The sequence below is a fragment of the Natator depressus genome, chromosome 10, assembly GCF_965152275.1.
Source record: "Natator depressus isolate rNatDep1 chromosome 10, rNatDep2.hap1, whole genome shotgun sequence".
NCBI classification, from domain to species: domain Eukaryota; kingdom Metazoa; phylum Chordata; order Testudines; family Cheloniidae; genus Natator; species Natator depressus.
In genome coordinates this window covers 52835224-52853584 of record NC_134243.1, presented here as the reverse complement: position 1 = coordinate 52853584, position 18361 = coordinate 52835224, and the positions used below count along the sequence as shown (strand labels likewise).

Sequence of the window (18361 nt, the reverse complement as noted above, 5' to 3'; positions counted from 1 at the left end):
TTATCAGTTTTGGCAACTCCAGGATCAAACATGACAGCATCTTTCCTCCTTGGTGGGAAGCTTGTCGTGCCATTAGTTGAAGCATTGATACACTAGTTTAATCCCAAATTTCACCCACTATATGGGGCATTCAAAGATCTGCATCTCTGGGAAGAGGCATTCCACACATTTAATGCAACTTGCTAAAAGCAAGGGTGTGAAAAGAACCAGGAAACACAACCCCCTAATTTAGAGGTGGCCAACCTGTGGCTCTGGAGCCACATGCAGCTCTTCAGAAGTTAATATGCAGCTCCTTGTATAGGCACTGATTCCAGGGCTGGAGCTACAGGCGCCAACTTTCCAATGTGCTGCGGGGTGCTCACTGCTCAACCCCTGGCCCTGCCCCCCATGCCATCCCTTCCTACCCCCTCCCCTGAGGCTGCCATGCCCTCACTCTTCCCTCCTCCCCCCCAGAGCCTCCTGCATGCCATGAAACAGCTGATTGGGAGGTGCGGGGAAGGACGGGGAGGCGCTCATCAGTGGGGCTGCCAGGAGACACTGGAAGCAGGGCAGAGGGAGCTGCTGATGTATTACTGTGGCTCTTTGGCATGTACATTGCTAAATTCTGGCTCCTTCTCAGGTTCAGGTTGGCCACCCCAACCGAATTCGTCATAATCAGAGAGGGCAAACTATACACAGACCCAGTTAATCCGGAACAGTTTGTACAGTCCAAGTTTTATCTGAATCTGAAAATTTAAATGTAACAGTACATACAAATGATACAATGTGTTACTCATTTAACCTTTAGATTCCTGTCCATTTTAACTGTATAATAACTGGGATTACACACATTAATATATTATGAGAGTTGAAAGGTTAAGCCTTTCAGACACCCAGAAGGGAGGGATAGCTCTGTGGTTTGAGCACTGGCCTGCTAAACCCAGGGTTGTGAGTTCAATCCTTGAGGGGGCCATTTAGGGATCTGGGGCAAAAATTGGGTATTGGTGCTGCTTTGACCAGGGGGTTGGATTAGATGACGTCCTGAGGTCCCTTCCAACCTTGACATTCTAGGATATTAGAGCAAACTCAGCATGAAGTTAACAGGTCTATGTCCAAATATCAAATTCCTTGGTTGTTGTTATACAATTTTTACTTTTATGCTGAAAACTATGCTTTGGATCCCCACCCTCAGTTATCTGGCACATGACTCATAAGCAAAACACTTCTCCATGGGAGGTCACAAAATGGATTTATGATTTTGAATCAATCTAATATTCATTATTTAGCAAATCACTATCAAATATGTTGCTCCTTGTTAACATATTGCATCTAAAAGGAACAACTGAAGCAATGTCTGGGGAGTTAACAGAAGGTAAATAAAGATATAAATAAAATATAACAACAATACTGGTAAATTACAAAATATTTTATATTTCACAGAAGATTGGCAAATGTGCATTAAAAACTATCTGCATTGCTTTAAAAGCAGTTTCTTTAATATATCACTAAGATTTAAAAATAAATATATATAACCCATTAAAACTAAATATTTTATTCATCTTTAAGGGATATTAAAATACATTTGTATACAGTACATTTGAGTAGAACAACTTTGAACGTAATGGTGCAATTAACTTACATAACAGACAGACAAAACATTTTGAACAAACTCATTGCTAACTAAGGCCCTGATCCTGCATGTGAGTAATTTGTGTACATGTACAGCCCCTCTGAACACAGTCAAGGTCTATAAAAGAGCTCAGGCATTAAAAAAAGTTTACATTCTTTATCCTGAGTATTCAGGAGTAGCTCAACACCTCTCAGGATGAGACCCATACTAATTAGTTATCGGCAGCAATAGAAAAACCCTTCATACATAGCATATAATTTAGCAATCATAATTTTCAGTTTTGAAGTGTGACCTGCAAGTTGCCTATTGGATAAAACCTCGAGGGCGCTATGAAATATAGTAGAGTGCATAAAAAAAAACTTTTCTTTGACAATAATTTTTATAAATGTATAACATTTATAAATTATTTAAATAACCTATGTATGTTGACAATCAATTTGTGGTGTATTGGAATTTATAATCTAATTTTTTAGCATTTTACAAAATGGCAATTTTACTGATATTCACTCAAACAGAAAACATGTAGTCACACCCATTGCTAGCCAAGAATTTTCCTCTCTGAATCTTTGTCTGAACTCACCCCTTTCAGCTTGGCTCCTAAACTACAAGTGAACTGCTGAGCCACAGCAAATGTCTGTCTTGTCTCTGTAATAATGACTAAAGCCCTCACCGTGCAACTTGTTGCATATGGGCGAAACTTTCTGTGCTTGCATGGAGCCCTACTGACTTCAACAAGCGTCTGCCTATGAAAAGACACAGGACTGAGGCTGTAGTCATTCAGTACTACATTAACAACATACTGGCTCTTGAGGATTTGAAGTTTTGGAAAGAATTTAATGCCAAAAACTAATCTTGAGAAAACAGGGAAGTCAATTTTAACCTTCTTACACTGTGGCGTACTGTAATGCTCACTAGGACACTATGCCAACAGGTATATCAATAATGGAATTCGAAAGACACAACGCTTCTGCAAACATAACAAATGTTGCTCATCAAAAGCTGTTAACTACACAACCTTATTCTCAGGGGTAATATTTCCTTTTCAAACTGAGCACAACACACCCTGCTTTTTAATAACATTAACTAATTAAATTGAAACTGCTGATGCTGCATGTTACATTTAAAACCAGTACACAATTCAAATAATATCATCAAAAATACACATCTGCAACAAACTGGAAGAAGAATCAAGACAATTGGAAAAAGAAAGTACTTTTTTCATCTTTATGTAATATTGGTGTTAATTAATGCTTCTTTTCTCAAATTATATTTTTAATATAAAAACAAAAGCAGTTATGATATTTACTTTTGTCCACAGGTCTTAATTGTAGACACTTGACTTTTCTTCTCATGTGCTAACTTAAAATAAGATGTTCACATTTGAGTTGCATTCAGTGAGTTAAGAAAGGGTTAATGTATCGTAGCATTTCACAACCTTCCTCAATATGGCTGTGCAGCTCTCCTCTGCCAGGGCATTCTGGCTTCTCTGAAGTATTATGAAAAATAAGCTCTTTGTTTGTCTTGTGCTTTTTCCAATCCATGTTTTCTCACTGTGCCTAAGCTATTCCTGCTTTGCTTGAGTTTGCTTTTATTTCTTTTTCCACTTTTTCATCTTATTTGCTTGCTTGCCATTATTTTTCTTCAGTTTCTTTGCAGCCACACCTTCATTTCTAACAGGCTTAGCTGACAAGGGATTGCTTTTTGTTTCCATGGATCCTGGCTTCTCATTGTTGGGTGTGTCTGTGTGCACTTTTGCCCAATTCATCTAGAAGCATTGGGGGGAAAAAAAAAGTATTAGCTTCTTCAATCTGCATTAAATTTTAAACCTAAATATCTACAGGCTTATATTCAGAAAATTGCCAGCTACATCTAGTCCACAGAGCAGTCCTTTAGAGTATGTCACATTTATACAATAGATTAATATAAGGAACCCCTTGAAAAAAATACAGGAGCAAGCTAAGCTACCAGAAATACTGTTTGGATGTTCTTTACTTTTTAAAATGTCACAGTATTTGTACAAAATATTAGAGTGAATAGTTTGGATTTGTTAGTGGAAATTCTCGCAGTTTGCGAAATGCATTGTTTACTCACTGCCCTATAGTTTGGGACTATGACAAGTTCCATCAGAGGCTACTCCAGACCTAGATAATCAGTTCAATGTAAGTTTAACATTGTGTTACACTAAATCAGTTTACTTGTGATTTAATTTTAGAAGACACGGTCATTTTCGCACTCTGATAAATTCTTTGATAAAATTCATTTCTAACAAACTAATTATTAAAATGTATATCTTCATGCCAACTTAGTCTGTGAAATAACGGAAAACACATACAGTGTGAAGGTGTTCATTTTTACTAGAAAGGAATAAGCCAGTCAAATAAAATTATGTTTATGTCTGAGACATCATAAAAATATTTTCCTAAATAAAAGGTAAATCACATGCCTTCAGACAAGGAGTGACATATGGCTCTTATTTTAAAAATAGTCTTGTATAAAAATAAAAGGTAGCCATTTCCATGATTATTTCACTGTTTAAGAGGACATAGTTTAGGAATGAGAATTTGAGTAACACCCTTTACCTCAGGCTCATCTCAAAAAGCCACCCGACTTGTAATTAGAATTTCTTCAAAGGCAATGAAGTTATGTGGGACCAGAAGCAGGCAACAAGCTATTATATCTGCAATATGTTGATGAGAATTTGTCTCTCTTGATCTTAAACACTTTGGGGACTAGGTTGGGGGATTTTTTTTTCTTTGTGGAACAGGAATACTGCTGTTTCTGCACATGCTCTTCATAAAAACACAAACCAGAGTGTATATCCAGAGGCTCTCCCTTCCCAAAAGAAGCAAATCAGGGTATCAGTGAAATCAAGATGGGAAGAGGAGCAGTTATGTAAACTTTTGTTTAAAAAAAAATCCCTCCTGAGATAGTTTGAGGAAAAAAATGCGATCAAAAAGGACAGCACAAAAATCTGCCTCCAGAGCCAAAATCAGGAGGGAGTCCTTGCTGCGAACATTTTAGTCCCTGTTTAGTTGTGCTTGCAGAATGTTGATACATTTTTCAACTAAGGATACATTTTTCAACTAAGGATCTCAAGGATCTCAAGCCCAAAGGTGACAGACTAGTAAAATATCTGGTTTCAGAGTAGCAGTCGTGTTAGTCTGTATTCACAAAAAGAAAAGGAGTACTTGTGGCACCTTAGAGACTAACAAATTTATTTGAGCATAAGCTTTCGTGAGCTACAGCTCACTTCATCGGATGCATTCAGTGGAAAATACAGTGGGGAGATTTATATATATGGAGAACATAAAACAATGGGTGTTACCATACACACTGTAACCAGAGTGATCACTTAAGGTGAGCTATTACCAGCAGGAGAGCGGGGGGGGGGGGAGAGGAAGGGGGGAGACCTTTTGTAGTGATAATCAAGGTGGGCCATTTCCATTTCCATTCCAAGGTGTGTCCATTTATTCTTTTACGTAGATGGTCACATAAACACCACCCTATACCGGAAACCTACTGACCCCTATTCCTACCTACATGCCTCCAGCTTTCATCCAGACCACACCACACGATCCATTGTCTACAGCCAAGCTCTACGATACAACCGCATTTGCTCCAACCTCTCAGACAGAGACAAACACCTACAAGATCTCTATCAAGCATTCTTACAACTACAATACCCACCTGCTGAAGTGAAGAAACAGATTGATAGAGCCAGAAGAGTACCCAGAAGTCACCTACTACAGGACAGGCCCAACAAAGAAAATAACAGAATGCCACAAGCCATCACCTTCATCCCCCAACTAAAACCTCTCCAACGCATCATCAAGGATCTACAACCTATCCTGAAGGATGACCCATCACTCTCACAGATCTTGGGAGACAGGCCAGTCCTCGCTTACAGACAGCCCCCCAACCTGAAGCAAATACTCACCAGCAACCACACACCACACAACAGAACCACTAACCCAGGAACCTATCCTTGCAACAAAGCCCATTGCCAACTGTGTCCGCATATCTATTCAGTGGACACCATCATAGTGCCTAATCACATCAGCCACGCTATCAGTGGCTCATTCACCTGCACATCTACCAATGTGATATATGCCATCATGTGCCAGCAATGCCCCTCTGCCATGTACATTGGTCAAACTGGACAGTCTCTACGTAAAAGAATAAATGGACACAAATCAGACGTCAAGAATTATAACATTCAAAAACCAGTCGGAGAACACTTCAATCTCTTGGGTCACTCGATTACAAACCTAAAAGTTGCAATTCTTCAACAAAAAAACTTCAAAAACAGACTCCCAACGAGAGACTGCTGAATTGGAATTAATCTGCAAACTGGATACAATTAACTTAGGCTTGAATAGAGACTGGGAGTGGATGGGTCATTACACAAAGTAAAACTATTTCCCCATGTTTATTCTCCCCCCCACCATTCCTCAGATGTTCTTGTCAACTGCTGGAAATGGCCCACCTTGATTATCACTACAAAATGTTCACCCCGCTCCCCCCCCCGCTGTCCTGCTGGTAATACCTCACCTTAAGTGATCACTCTGGTTACAGTGTGTATGGTAACACCCATTGTTTTATTTTCTCCATATATATATAAAGATCTCCCCACTGTATTTTCCACTGAATGCATCCAATGAAGTGAGCTGTAGCTCATGAAACCTTATGCTCAAATAAATTTGTTCGTCTCTAAGGTGCCACAAGTACTCCTTTTCTTTTTAGTAAAATATCTGTAACCTATGGAGCAAATTTGCTTATTTCAAATGAGCCAACACATTTATCTGCATTTAGTGTGGTTACTTACCTTCTGTTTTCTCGTAGTTTCTTGGGGTCTAGGTGGAAAGGTGCATGGGACTCTTCCATTATTAGTGTGATAGGGTAAAGGAAGGTTGGGATCTAATGGTACCCATGGAACTGAGAGGGTGGAAGGTACATTAGGCAGACTGCAGTGAGCTTTATGTAAATTATACGATGCTCTGGTCACTTTCCCAAGACAGCTCTGGTAAATTGCAACTGATGAATCTCCTGAAGCATGAGTCAATAAGTAAGAGCCCTCCTGCAAACTAAAGCACAGTCACATCACAAATCAAAATTCAAGACTTAATAAAAGGTAGAGTAAATAAAACAAATAGTATTTTTGCTTCTTAGTCCGACCATTTGATCTGTTCATAATCAGAGATGGTAAAAACAGTAAATGGCTTCTGCTGGATAAAGACTTGTTAAAAAAGAAAGGAGAACATAGCTGACACAGTGGGGCATCAAAGTATCTAATATTTACATTAAATATATTAACACACCTAAATAACGTATATAATCTGCAACCTGTTTATAAACGAAGGAATTAAAAAATATCTGGATGAAAATGCTAATTTATCTTCCATTTGTGTACTATTATCACTAGTTATTTAGGCCCTGATTAGGCTAAGCACTTGAGCACATGCTGAAATCCATCCCTTTTCAGCAAAGCACATAAATCATGAGAAAGCACAATGATGAAAGCATAATCATGAATTCATACACTGGAAGCTTTTTTAATTCACCCAGGATTATGTAGGTTTATAGAAAGTAAAGGCTCAACCAATTCCCCACCAGAAAAGTCTTAATTACATGTCAAAGACTGGACCCAAAAACCGGGAAGCTCAAAACTGTTAAGTAAGATGCTTCACATACGTGCATGGCAAGAAACTGGCTTTTCGAAACACATTTCATATTTCCAAAGTGGCTAACAGCCTGAGAAAATTTTAGCAGTTAAATAATGCAAAATAAAGTAGAGAACAAAGCCGCAGAGAACTGGTGAAGACATATGGAGAAAAACTGTGCAACTATAAGTAAGGACAAGTGAAGCCCTGCAGGGGGATAAAAAACAACAACAATCTGTTCCCAGTACAAGCAAAAGGCTAGCAAAGCGTAAATGGTTCCCTTGAAGCACCAATAATGTTAGGGCCCAATCCTGCAAACTCAGTGAAGTGAGAAATGCCAGTGGGATTTACTGTCTGAGGAAGGTCTACTCTTGAGTAAGGGGGCTTGTAGGATCAAACTCTTATTTTGTACCCTCTCTGTAAAGCATTTAGGGTTACTTTTTATGTACAAAAGAGTATGTAACTGTATTATCGAAGTTAAAATAGAAATAGCAGCAGAAGAGTAGACAATTACGTTACAAAAGAAAAAAAATGATCTTTGGAGCCTCTGGGTGCTACTGCAACATAAATATTTAACAACAGCAAAAAGTACTTACTCAATCACTTTCTTCAAGATATGTCGAAGTATATTTAATGGATTTGCAGGCCTATGGGTAGAAAATTCACAGAAGATAAATTTATAAGCCAAGATTTTCAAAAGTGACAAGTGATTTTGGGAACCTAATTTGAGACACCCTGAAGGGATCGGATTTTCTGTAAGTAATGTTTTGATAATCAGGTCCTTTTTGATGCCTCAAGTTGCTCATCCAATAAACAGAGGCACCCGAAGTCATTAGTTGTAACTGGAAATCTTGGCCATCATACTAAACAAAGCATTTGGGAGTCCTATCTAAATTTTAAACTAAAGCAAAAGGATAAAATCATGGTTCCACTTACACTCGGTGGGCGCTTTGCCACTTACAGATTAAGAACTATCATAAGAAATGACTTGGAAAAGGTTTGTTAATTCTGAAGCTGTTTCATCTTGATTTTTTTTTTAAATTATGGACAATAAAGTTTACTTACTTAAATAATCCAAATTTTTCTTTTAACCGTTCTGGAGAAATCTCTTCAAGCATAATGAGCTTTGACGTAAAGGCATCAATATGTCCTGAAAAAAAATTATTAATTGAATCTCTTCAGTAAAGAAATAGCAAGAGAGAACAAACCTGGTAAGAAAAGACTTTATTAAATGTGTGTGTAGAAGCCAAATCCAATTTAAAAGAGAATGTTACAAGTTTTGCTTATCTGAAAGTCAATCAGGTAAAAAGCATTTCTAGCCATTAATGCACTCTGTATAAGTATTTGCAAACGAAACTCTACATTGCTGTAATTTTTCTCTAAATATAGATGTCCATGCTCAGGCCTGTGCTTCCAAACTATGCTGGACAGAAAACAAAATAAAAAAATCTGGACCAGTTAAACAATCTCAGGAGCAGGTGGACTGCACTTATTAACCAGCTATACCCCATATCCTGCCTCTAAAATCCTGATGGAGTTCCCACTGACTGTAACCTTGTTCATTTTTGTAATAGTGTTCTGGGTATTCTGCATTAAACTTATTATTTGTATTATCATAGTGGCTAGGAGCCCCAGTCATGGACCAGGACCTCATTGTACCAGGGGCTGTATAATCATACAACAAAAAGACAGTCCCACTTACCATCTAAGCCCTGGTCTATACTTGGGGTGGGGGAGTCGACCTAAGATACACAACTTCAGCTGAAGTCAGCGTATCTTAGGTCGACTTACCTGGCTGGGAGGATGGCGGGAGTCGACCGCTGCTACTCCCCCATCAACTCCGCTTCCGCCTCTCGCGAGCTGGAGTTCCGGAGTTGACGGGGAGCGCATTCGGGGATCGATTTATCGCATCTAGATGAGATGAGATAAATCGCTCCCTGATAGATAGATCACTACCCGTCGTGAAGACCTGCCCGAAGTATAAGACAGATAGAAACAGACAGACCAACAAGAGAGTATAAGGAAACAACAAGACAATATTGGTCAATACGATAAGCAATAATCACAGGGCAACAGCAGCCTAACCATTGTCAAGTTTTTTGTAGACCTCACAACAAAGTAGAGTTTTAAGGAATGTTTTGATAGAGGATACTAAGTTAGTTTTGCAGATGTTTACAGAGAGCTTCTCCCAAACACGAGGTGCTTGACTTGTCAGTTTCAAACTAAAATTGTTTTATGATAAGAATGATTATGTTTCAGCACTTTACAGACTATGTGGGCTTTTCCTTTTGGGTTATACCTATGTTTGCTTTTATACTGAACTCCTCATTCTGTTATCCAAATACCTGGGTTCCTGTTTCCTTTTTCTATCTGGACTTTTCTTATCTGAAAAATTGTAATTTGCAAGTCAGAGTTTGCCATTGGTGACAACAATCTGGCTAAAAATGCTAAATGACCATTCTGACACAGATGTAAATCAGCGATTCAAACGTCCCGGCTTGTCAAATTTTAGACAAGAGCAGGTCAGGAGAATGGTGAGGGTTGGCTAATGCATCATATCCACTGGCCCACGGAAACATATTGAGAGAGCTCCCTCCTGGAAAACCCCTCTCATTCTAGTTTCCATAGGGGAAATCAGAATTTCATTGTTGGAAATTAAAATAAATAAATAAATATATAAATTGCAAACAGAACATCATGAGTAGCAAGAGAAAATATTATATATTTTGTGGACTTCACAAGCTCATTACAAATCTGCAATTGTAGAACCAACGAATTTTAAAAAACAACCATTATATTCAAATGGCTCATCCCACTTATTTTACATTCAATGCCAAACATTAGGTAATCCATTATTTGATGTTGTGGAAGATTACTGAAAATACGTCTTTATTCTTAATGGATTAGAAACTGTAAGAGGACAACCGGCACAGAGCTGCTCTCATTCTACTCAGGAAAATAGAATATTAGGGTTGGAAGAGACCTCAGGAGGTCATCTAGTCCAATCCCCTGCTCAAAGCAGGACCAACACCAACTAAATCATCCCAGTCAGGGCTTTGTGAAGCCTGACCTTAAAAACCTCTAAGGATCGAGATTCCACAACTTCCCTAGGTAACCCGTTCCAGTGCTTCACCATCCTCCTAATGAAATAGTTTTCCTAACATCCAACCCAGACCTCCCCCACTGCAACCTGAGACCATTGCTCCTTGTTGTGTCATCTGCCACCACTGAGAACAGCCGAGCTCCATCCTCTTTGGAACCCCCATTAGGTAGTTGAAGGCTGCTATCAAATCCTCCCTCACTCTTCTCTTCTGTAGACTAAATAACCCCAGTTCCCTCAGCCTCTCCTCGTAAGTCATGTGCCCTAGCCCCCTAATCATTTCCGTTGCCCTCCGCTGGACTCTCTCCAATTTGTCCACATCCCTTCTGTAGTGGAGGGACCAAAACTGGACACAATACTCCAGGTGTGGCCTCACCAGTGCCAAACAGAGGGGAATAATCACTTCCCTTGATCTGCTGACAATGCTCCTACTAATACAGCTCAATATGCAGTTGGCCTTCTTGGCAGCAAGGGCACACTGCTGACTCATATCCAGCTTCTCGTCCACTGTAATCCCCAGGTCCTTTTCTGCAGAACTGCTGCTTAGCCAGTTGGTCCCCAGCCTGTAGCAGCGCGTGGGATTCTTCCGTCCTAAGTGCAGGACTCTGCACTTGTCCTTGTTGAACCTCATCAGATTTCTTTTGGCCCAATCTTCCATTTTGTCTAGGTCATTCTGGACCCTAACTCTACCCTACAGTGTATCTACCTCTTCCCCCAGCTTAATGTCCTCTGCGAACTTGCTGAGGACATTAAGGGTGCAATTCATCCCATTGTCCAGATCATTAATAAAGATGTTGAACAAAACCGACCCCTGGGGCACTCCTCTTGATACTGGCTGCCAACTAGACATCGAGCTGTTGATCACTACCCGCTGAGCCCGACAATCTAGCCAGCTTTCTATCCACCTTATCATCCATTCATCCAATCCATACTTCTTTAACTTGCTGGCAAGAATAGTAACCTAGTCTTTTTTTATTAGCTTTTATCTAGGTACTTATGAAGGCCTGAAAATACCTTAATACACATAAAGGAATGACAAGAAGGGAGACAACTTAATTTTTTAAAATCTTTTTATTGGCTGAGAAACAACAGCTCCCATTTTAAACCAAGGGAGCTGATCTCAACTTCATTTACTGTGCTCACAGCAAGCATCAATGTCTTTCTTTGGAAACACATGGTACAGAGATTGTTTGCTTTGTTGCAAACTTGGAGCAACTGCACAGCAGCGTATGTCTATGCAGCCACTGCAGTGTACCCCTGGAATACTGACTGCACAGATTCAATTGACCTCTCTCTGGCCTACCTCAAGGCTCCCCTTCACACAGATGTGAGGTGAAATCCCTCATTCTATGCCATTGATCCATCAATCCCACTCCCCACCGTATCGAGTCGGGGGGGGGGAGGTGTCAAGGAACATAGAGCGCTTTATATAGGCCTTTGTCAAGGTTCCTTCCCCACTCTGAACTCTAGGGTACAGATGTGGGGACCTGCATGAAAGACCCCCTAAGCTTATTCTTACCAGCTTAGGTTAAAACTTCCCCAAGGTACAAACTTTGCCTTGTCCTTGAACCCTATGCTGCCACCACCAAGCGTGTTAAACAAAGAACAGGGAAAGAGCCCACTTGGAGACGTCTTCCCCCAAAATATACCCTCAAGCCCTAAACCCCCTTTCCTGGGGAAGACTTGATAAAAATCCTCACCAATCTGTACAGGTGAACACAGACCCAAACCCCTGGATCTTAAGAACAATGAAAAATCAATCAGGTTCTTAAAAGAAGAATTTTAATTAAAGAAAAGGTAAAAGAATCACCTCTGTAAAATCAGGAGGGTAAATAATTTACAGGGTAATCAGATTCAAAACACAGAGAGTCCCTCTAGGCAAAACCTTAAGTTACAAAAAGACACAAAAACAGGAATATACATTCCATCCAGCACAGCTTACTTTACCAGCCATTAAACAAAAGGAAATCTAATGCATTTCTAGCTAGATTACTTACTAACTAACAGAAGTTCTGAGACTGCATTCCTGATCTGTTCCCAGCAAAAGCATCACCCAGACGGATAAACCCTTTGTTTCCCCCCCATCCCGATTTGAAAGTATCTTGTCTCCTCATTGGTCATTTTGGTCAGGTGCCAGCGAGGTTATCTTAGCTTCTTAACCCTTTACAGGTGAAAGGGTTTTGCCTCTGGCCAGGAGGGATTTTATAGCACTGTATACAGAAAGGTGGTTACCCTTCCCTTTATTTTTATGACAGCCTTCAACCTAAGTGAAAGCAAATTTGCAAGTATTTACAGGTAAACAAAGTAATCAGCCTACATCATAGCAGAGTCTTGATAGCACTTAATCATTTTAAGTGCTTATCAACGTTTACATAACTACAAAGCAATAATGTTAATGTTGCCAAGGCATTATGGTTTAGATTTGCACTGAACATGAAGTGCGAATACACTCATCTTTTTCAGGCTGAAACTTCAATTGTTTCTCAGCCAACATTATAAAACTGAGCACATTTCATTATGGGAAGAGGCCATGAAGCAGGTATACTGTAGGTTTCAAGGGAATCAGTACTCCACATATCAATATATTATACATACACACAAAGCTCTAGCTTAAAGTCACCAAAGCTGGCAGACACACATGTACATTTAGGTTGGACATACAAGCTGCAAAAATGAGTCTTTATTGTTCCATTTTATTTGTTTTAAATAGTTACGCTAACTGCATTGTGATTATCCTGGGATACCACAGGGTTCCCATGACACAAAGAGGAAAACTACTGTATCAACTTGCACTGTTTCCCCCCCACAGGTTAGGGAAGGTGAGAATCAACAGCCAACGTGCTGGCTTCACTGCCTCTCAGACCCCACAAAGCTAGAACCCTGCTGAATTTCCATGGAAGAGCTGTGTAGACAGACAGAAGAGAGAAGCATGTTACAGAAAGGGAACTCCCTTATTTCATGGAAGTAAGCATATTGACATCTTTTATTTTCTGGTATTACTCCCAGGAAGAGGATGGTTGCCAGTATCATGCTAGTAGTTTATCATACATTTTAAATTACAAAGTATCTTATATAAGCGGGTATGAGTATCATTAGGACTGGCAGTCATGTTTCAGAGCAAAAACTATTTTTACCTCAGTGCTACTAGAAATGTAACCCGATAGACAGAATTTCACTAGCAGTCTTCCAATATACTTTTAGTCATAGCAAAAACAATTCAAAAGTGCAACACTCTAGGTTTATTTCCCACAGTGAAGCAGATGAATATAGAAAGTGATCAGTGTTCTTTTGCAGGAAGGTTAAAGGGATTCTGTCAATTTATGTCTGTGTGTGTCTACCTACTATTACAATTGCCATCTAGAATTACTACAGATGAAAGATTAGTGACAGAATATTTTCTTTCCTTTTGTTTACTTGATGAATATGACAACACTGTGTACAATCAGTTTAATTGTTTCCCCTGCCTAGGCACTGATCCTTTAAACCCTTACAATGAGGATTTTCAAAAGGCCTATGGAAGTGAAGTGCCCAACATTCCAAATGACTTTCAATGGGAGTTTAGCACCTAATTCTCTTAGGCCCCTTTGAAAACCCAAGCCTATATGCATAAATTTACTCAGAAGCATAGTCCACAGAGACTTCTCGCGTGAGTAGAATTACGCCCATAGTCATTTATTTTCCTATTTGTGTGGTTTCCTCACATAGCAATGGAGAGAGAGAAAAAACAATTAATATAGGAAAATGTAGTTAGTAAAACCCATTAAAATTGACTGGTGAATTCAGAAGTTAGGATTACTTTTTAAAAAATTGACTAGATTTCACTCTATACTTTTAAGATTAGGATAAAAGGGGAAGTTTGTATGTAAAGGTTAGGACAAAAATAACTCAGCAGCTCTACGAAACAAATACAAAATCTTTTGCTATGAAGCTGTTATGCGTGTGTGTGTGGGGGGAACACCTAAAAGGGATAAACTCAGAACAACTGGAACCACAGGCCACAACAGTTGCTATAGTAACTAACAAAATAAGACAAGCTTTTTCTACAACAGGAAAATGAGGCAGTCCTAACTGTAGAACATTCATTCTCTATACAAACAGGATTTCTCTGACCACAAGCTGAGTGCCAAACTCATTTAAAAATACATTTCTGAACAAAGTAGACATTACATCCGCTGTAAATTACCCTATTTATTAGCTAGCAGCAAGTTACCAATATAAAGATGACCTACAAATCTTAGTTAGGGATCCTAGTTACGTTAACGTGGGCCACATTACATATATGAAAGAGCTGGTTATTACAGATTTGACAAAAGTTTAGTCAAAACACAGGCAAGCTTCCCTCTGCAACTCTGGGGAAGGGAGAGACACAGCTCTACTTCCCTGCCTCTCCATAGCTCTGGTGATCAGAGATGCCCATGGCCGGGGTGCTCTGCCTCCCTATGCCCAGAGCTGGGGTTTGGCTGGGAGGAAGAGGACCCAGGCAGGGTTCCAGGGCCTCTGCCTCTCCAGCAGCCAGACTGGAATGGCTCTTGTCAATTTCACCCTGCGGGTGGCTGGGAAAGCAAAAAATTACATTTAGGCGCTCCTGAAACAGAGGTTTTTCTTTAAAACACTTTCCATGGAAAATGTGAAGTTTCCTCATGCTTTTGAGAAAGTTTCTTGCCAAAGCGGGACAAAACATTAAAATATTTGCAGAGAGGGTTTTTTTTTCCAGCCAGCTCTACATATATGTAGTATTTTCTATTAGTTTTTGTTAAGTGTTTAGTTCAATATGTTTCTATTCACAGGATATGCCTCATGTCCACATTAACCTTGTTGTAGGAAGTTTAAGTTTTGCATTTCCGGATTTCAAAATTTTAATTGTACAATCGTGAACAAAGCATTAGACATTTTTTCCTTTGTAAGAGCTGTGACTGTGGTTCCTGGAGAGACAAGCGTTTTGAGAAGGCCACACATCTACAAAATTAAGTCCTAAGTATTCCCAGGCTGTCACCCTGGCTTTAACCTCCTCTTCATTTTATTAAAATGATGTTGAAGTAAAAAGAAAACGGTACAGAGTTTAAGCATAGAAGTTTCTGGTTATCAGGGACTAAGGTACAGATTATCAAGGTGTGCGAAATTCAGTTTAGGAACGGGTGGCGTAAGAATCTGCAATCTCCCCGATTGGGGGTAAAAGTTTAATGGGTCGAAGTACCGACATTGAGATATGGGGGTATGTTGTTCATATAATGGTTATGTTCAAGTGTGTTCTAAGTTCCAAACAACATCCATTATATCTCCCATTGAAGAGCAGTATTTTTCCACAAGCTCGCTCTTTACTGACACATTCCTCCCATTCCATTTCAAACAGAAGCGGCTCCTCCCCTTCTTTTTCCTCTCTATCTTTCACATGTTAAGAGGACAGAGAATATTGAGGCCCCTCCTAGTCAGGGTTGTTTCTAATCACAAGGCATGTTGGGAAATAAGACCACAGGCGTCAGACAGACATGGGTGGGGACTAGCACACTGCTAGTTGAACATTTTTTCACCTGAAGTAGGAGCAATTACTTGATGGAAAATGGCTTTGTTATTCTAGGTAAGGTAGTTCTATATTCAAATCTTCTGGGGAAAATTACAGATAAAACTAGAAGTTTTTGTCTACTATGTGATTTGATACTCTCTCCCTCATGTTAGGAGCTTTTGCTTAAAGATAACAAGACAACTGAAATCCTAATATTCTACATTCAATGCAATCTCTTAAAGATGTTTAGTGTTTCACAATTTCAAAACACAGAAATAGCGAAGAAAGGTTACAAAATGTTTTTACAGAATGCAGCAAAACCACAAACCAGAAAATTATTCCCAGTTCCTTAGATTTTTGAAACTGTACAATATTTTCAGTTTTTGTAATTAGCTGTATGAAAAGTTTTGCACATGAAGTGTTTAAAGTGGAACAAGCAGTTTCAGAAAAAGGCAGGAATTGCTCTTGCAATTACACTTATTTTTTTAAACTTTGACATGTTAAAATTAAATATGAGAGTCACAATGTCTGGGATAGAGCGAGGTCAAAGAGGAAATTCTGTTTGCTATGACAGTCTCACTCACAAAGGCTAGAGCTTAGAAAAGGAAGACAGATTCAATGATAGAACTTATTCAAATTCTCTTGCCTTTTATTTCATTCTCCTTTTATTCATCATCATCAAGGGGTTGAACACACAGGAAGTATTGCTCATCTCATATTGAAAAAAAAATTGTGGCACTTTACCTTTTCCCTCACTATAACATCAAACCAAATGACTCAATATTGTCTTAGCCAAATACCTAATCTCTCACTGCAATATGTAAATGCTGTTTTGTTAACAAGTATCTTTAACATTATGGTTGAAACTGCAACAGGTAATAGCAAAGTAATAAACTAAGAGGCCCTAAGTGAATAAATCAGTAACCAAACGAAGAAAAACACCACTCTTGATTAAAATCCCAGATACAATACTCAAACATACAAATTGGACAAGAATATACACAAACTTACCAACATAAAATGAGCATTTAGAATGCAACAAGCTCTCTGTCCACAACCGACATATTTCACTTTCTGTAAGAGCTTCTACTCCATAATAGGCTTGATATTCTACTTTTGGTAATACGTACACTGGAATATGCTGTAAGTAAAAATAATATTAGCCAAAAGGCCATTAATTATCCTCAAGTTATTACAGCACCTTAATTACTTTTTAGTATACGACAATCATCACAGCCTTCTAAATATCACTCACTCAAGAAGCAAGAGAAATAATTACACAGGATTTTGGTACAACAGAACATTTTACATGAAACACTGTAAATTTAAACACATATTATATTAAAGAAAGGTGAAAAATATAAAAAATAGAAAAATGAATCTAAGTAAGCTTTTATGTATAAGCAAACTACAATCTAATAAATTCCTAATTAGGTGAAGTTATTAGACTCTGCGATCTGCTGCCACCTCCAGGAATTCAAGAAAAATTAGACAATTGTTCTATTTCTGAATTAACCTATTAGAGGGAAAGGAAAATGCCATACATATTATATACCAAGACCACATTTAAAATCCAGAAATATAATTTCCATTTTAACACTAACATTTTGTGTTTAAAATACATAGAACATCAGTTTTCCTTTTATCTACAATGAATGGAAATAAAGCTTTCCCCCCACCCTAAAATTACTTCAGAAGTGTAGAGTTTGTACGCACAGCTTTAACTCTCAGCAGATGGAAGCACAACTATTAATAAATAACAAAGCTCATAATTATGATTGTGAATGAAAGCAGAAGCCCTGAAGAGCTGACAAAATGAGATGTTAGAAGTCTTTAATCTACATGTTGACCTTCCCATGGAAGACTCCTTCACTATTAGTTCAAAGTAATTATTAATTTTTAAGATTTGAAATTGAGTGCAAATACTAAAATCCCGTGAATCCCAAAATCAACGCTTCAAAAATTATCCTTTCTGGGGAAAATGCGTTAAAACCTCTGTTAACATAAATCTCCCCCCAACACTATTGTCCTTCAGAGCTTGAGGGGAAAATGTGTAATACCCTAGCAACAAGCAAAAAACAGTCATCAGGATTTAAGCAACGTACTAGGTAGTCACTTATGAGCATTTACAAGAAAGGAGCTAGTATCTAAACAGCGATAACTCCTCCAAATAATGTACTGATCAGTGAACCTTGGGGAATAATCAAAGCATAATGGAGACTGAATTCTGCATTAACAGAGATAGGCAATATGCTCACATATTCCAAAAGTCTCACAGATTGTATGTGTTTTTAGGCATGAGGTAACATGCTAAATTCACCAAATGAAAGTCTTAGACTAGAGGATCTACTCAAAGCACCGGAATCCCCTGATGATTTCAGAGTAAGTTTTTGATTCCAAGCTAGGCAAAGTCTATACTGGAATATTAGGAATTCCCATGCTACTGAGATAGACTTTTGTTTCTCAAGTGCAACCATCTGCTGTGAAACACT

General features: G+C 38.8%; 1 protein-coding gene across 3 annotated transcripts in view; it reads right to left on the bottom strand.

Moving 5' to 3' along the window:
• Window positions 1-949: 949 nt before the first annotated feature.
• The window catches only part of ICE2 (interactor of little elongation complex ELL subunit 2), a 59234-nt gene continuing 41822 nt past the window's right edge, over window positions 950-18361 (bottom strand). For 2 of the 3 annotated variants that reach the window (XM_074966163.1, XM_074966164.1), the window contains exons 11-15: window positions 16881-17010; window positions 8335-8419; window positions 7866-7916; window positions 6435-6693; window positions 950-3374 (exon numbers count right to left, since the gene is read on the bottom strand). In XM_074966163.1, the coding sequence (XP_074822264.1) occupies window positions 3198-3374; window positions 6435-6693; window positions 7866-7916; window positions 8335-8419; window positions 16881-17010 (702 nt within the window). In that variant the 3' untranslated portion in view covers window positions 950-3197. Of the gene's footprint in view, window positions 3375-6434; window positions 6694-7865; window positions 7917-8334; window positions 8420-16880; window positions 17011-18361 lie in introns of those variants that run through there. The other variant, XM_074966165.1, reaches the window with a different exon arrangement.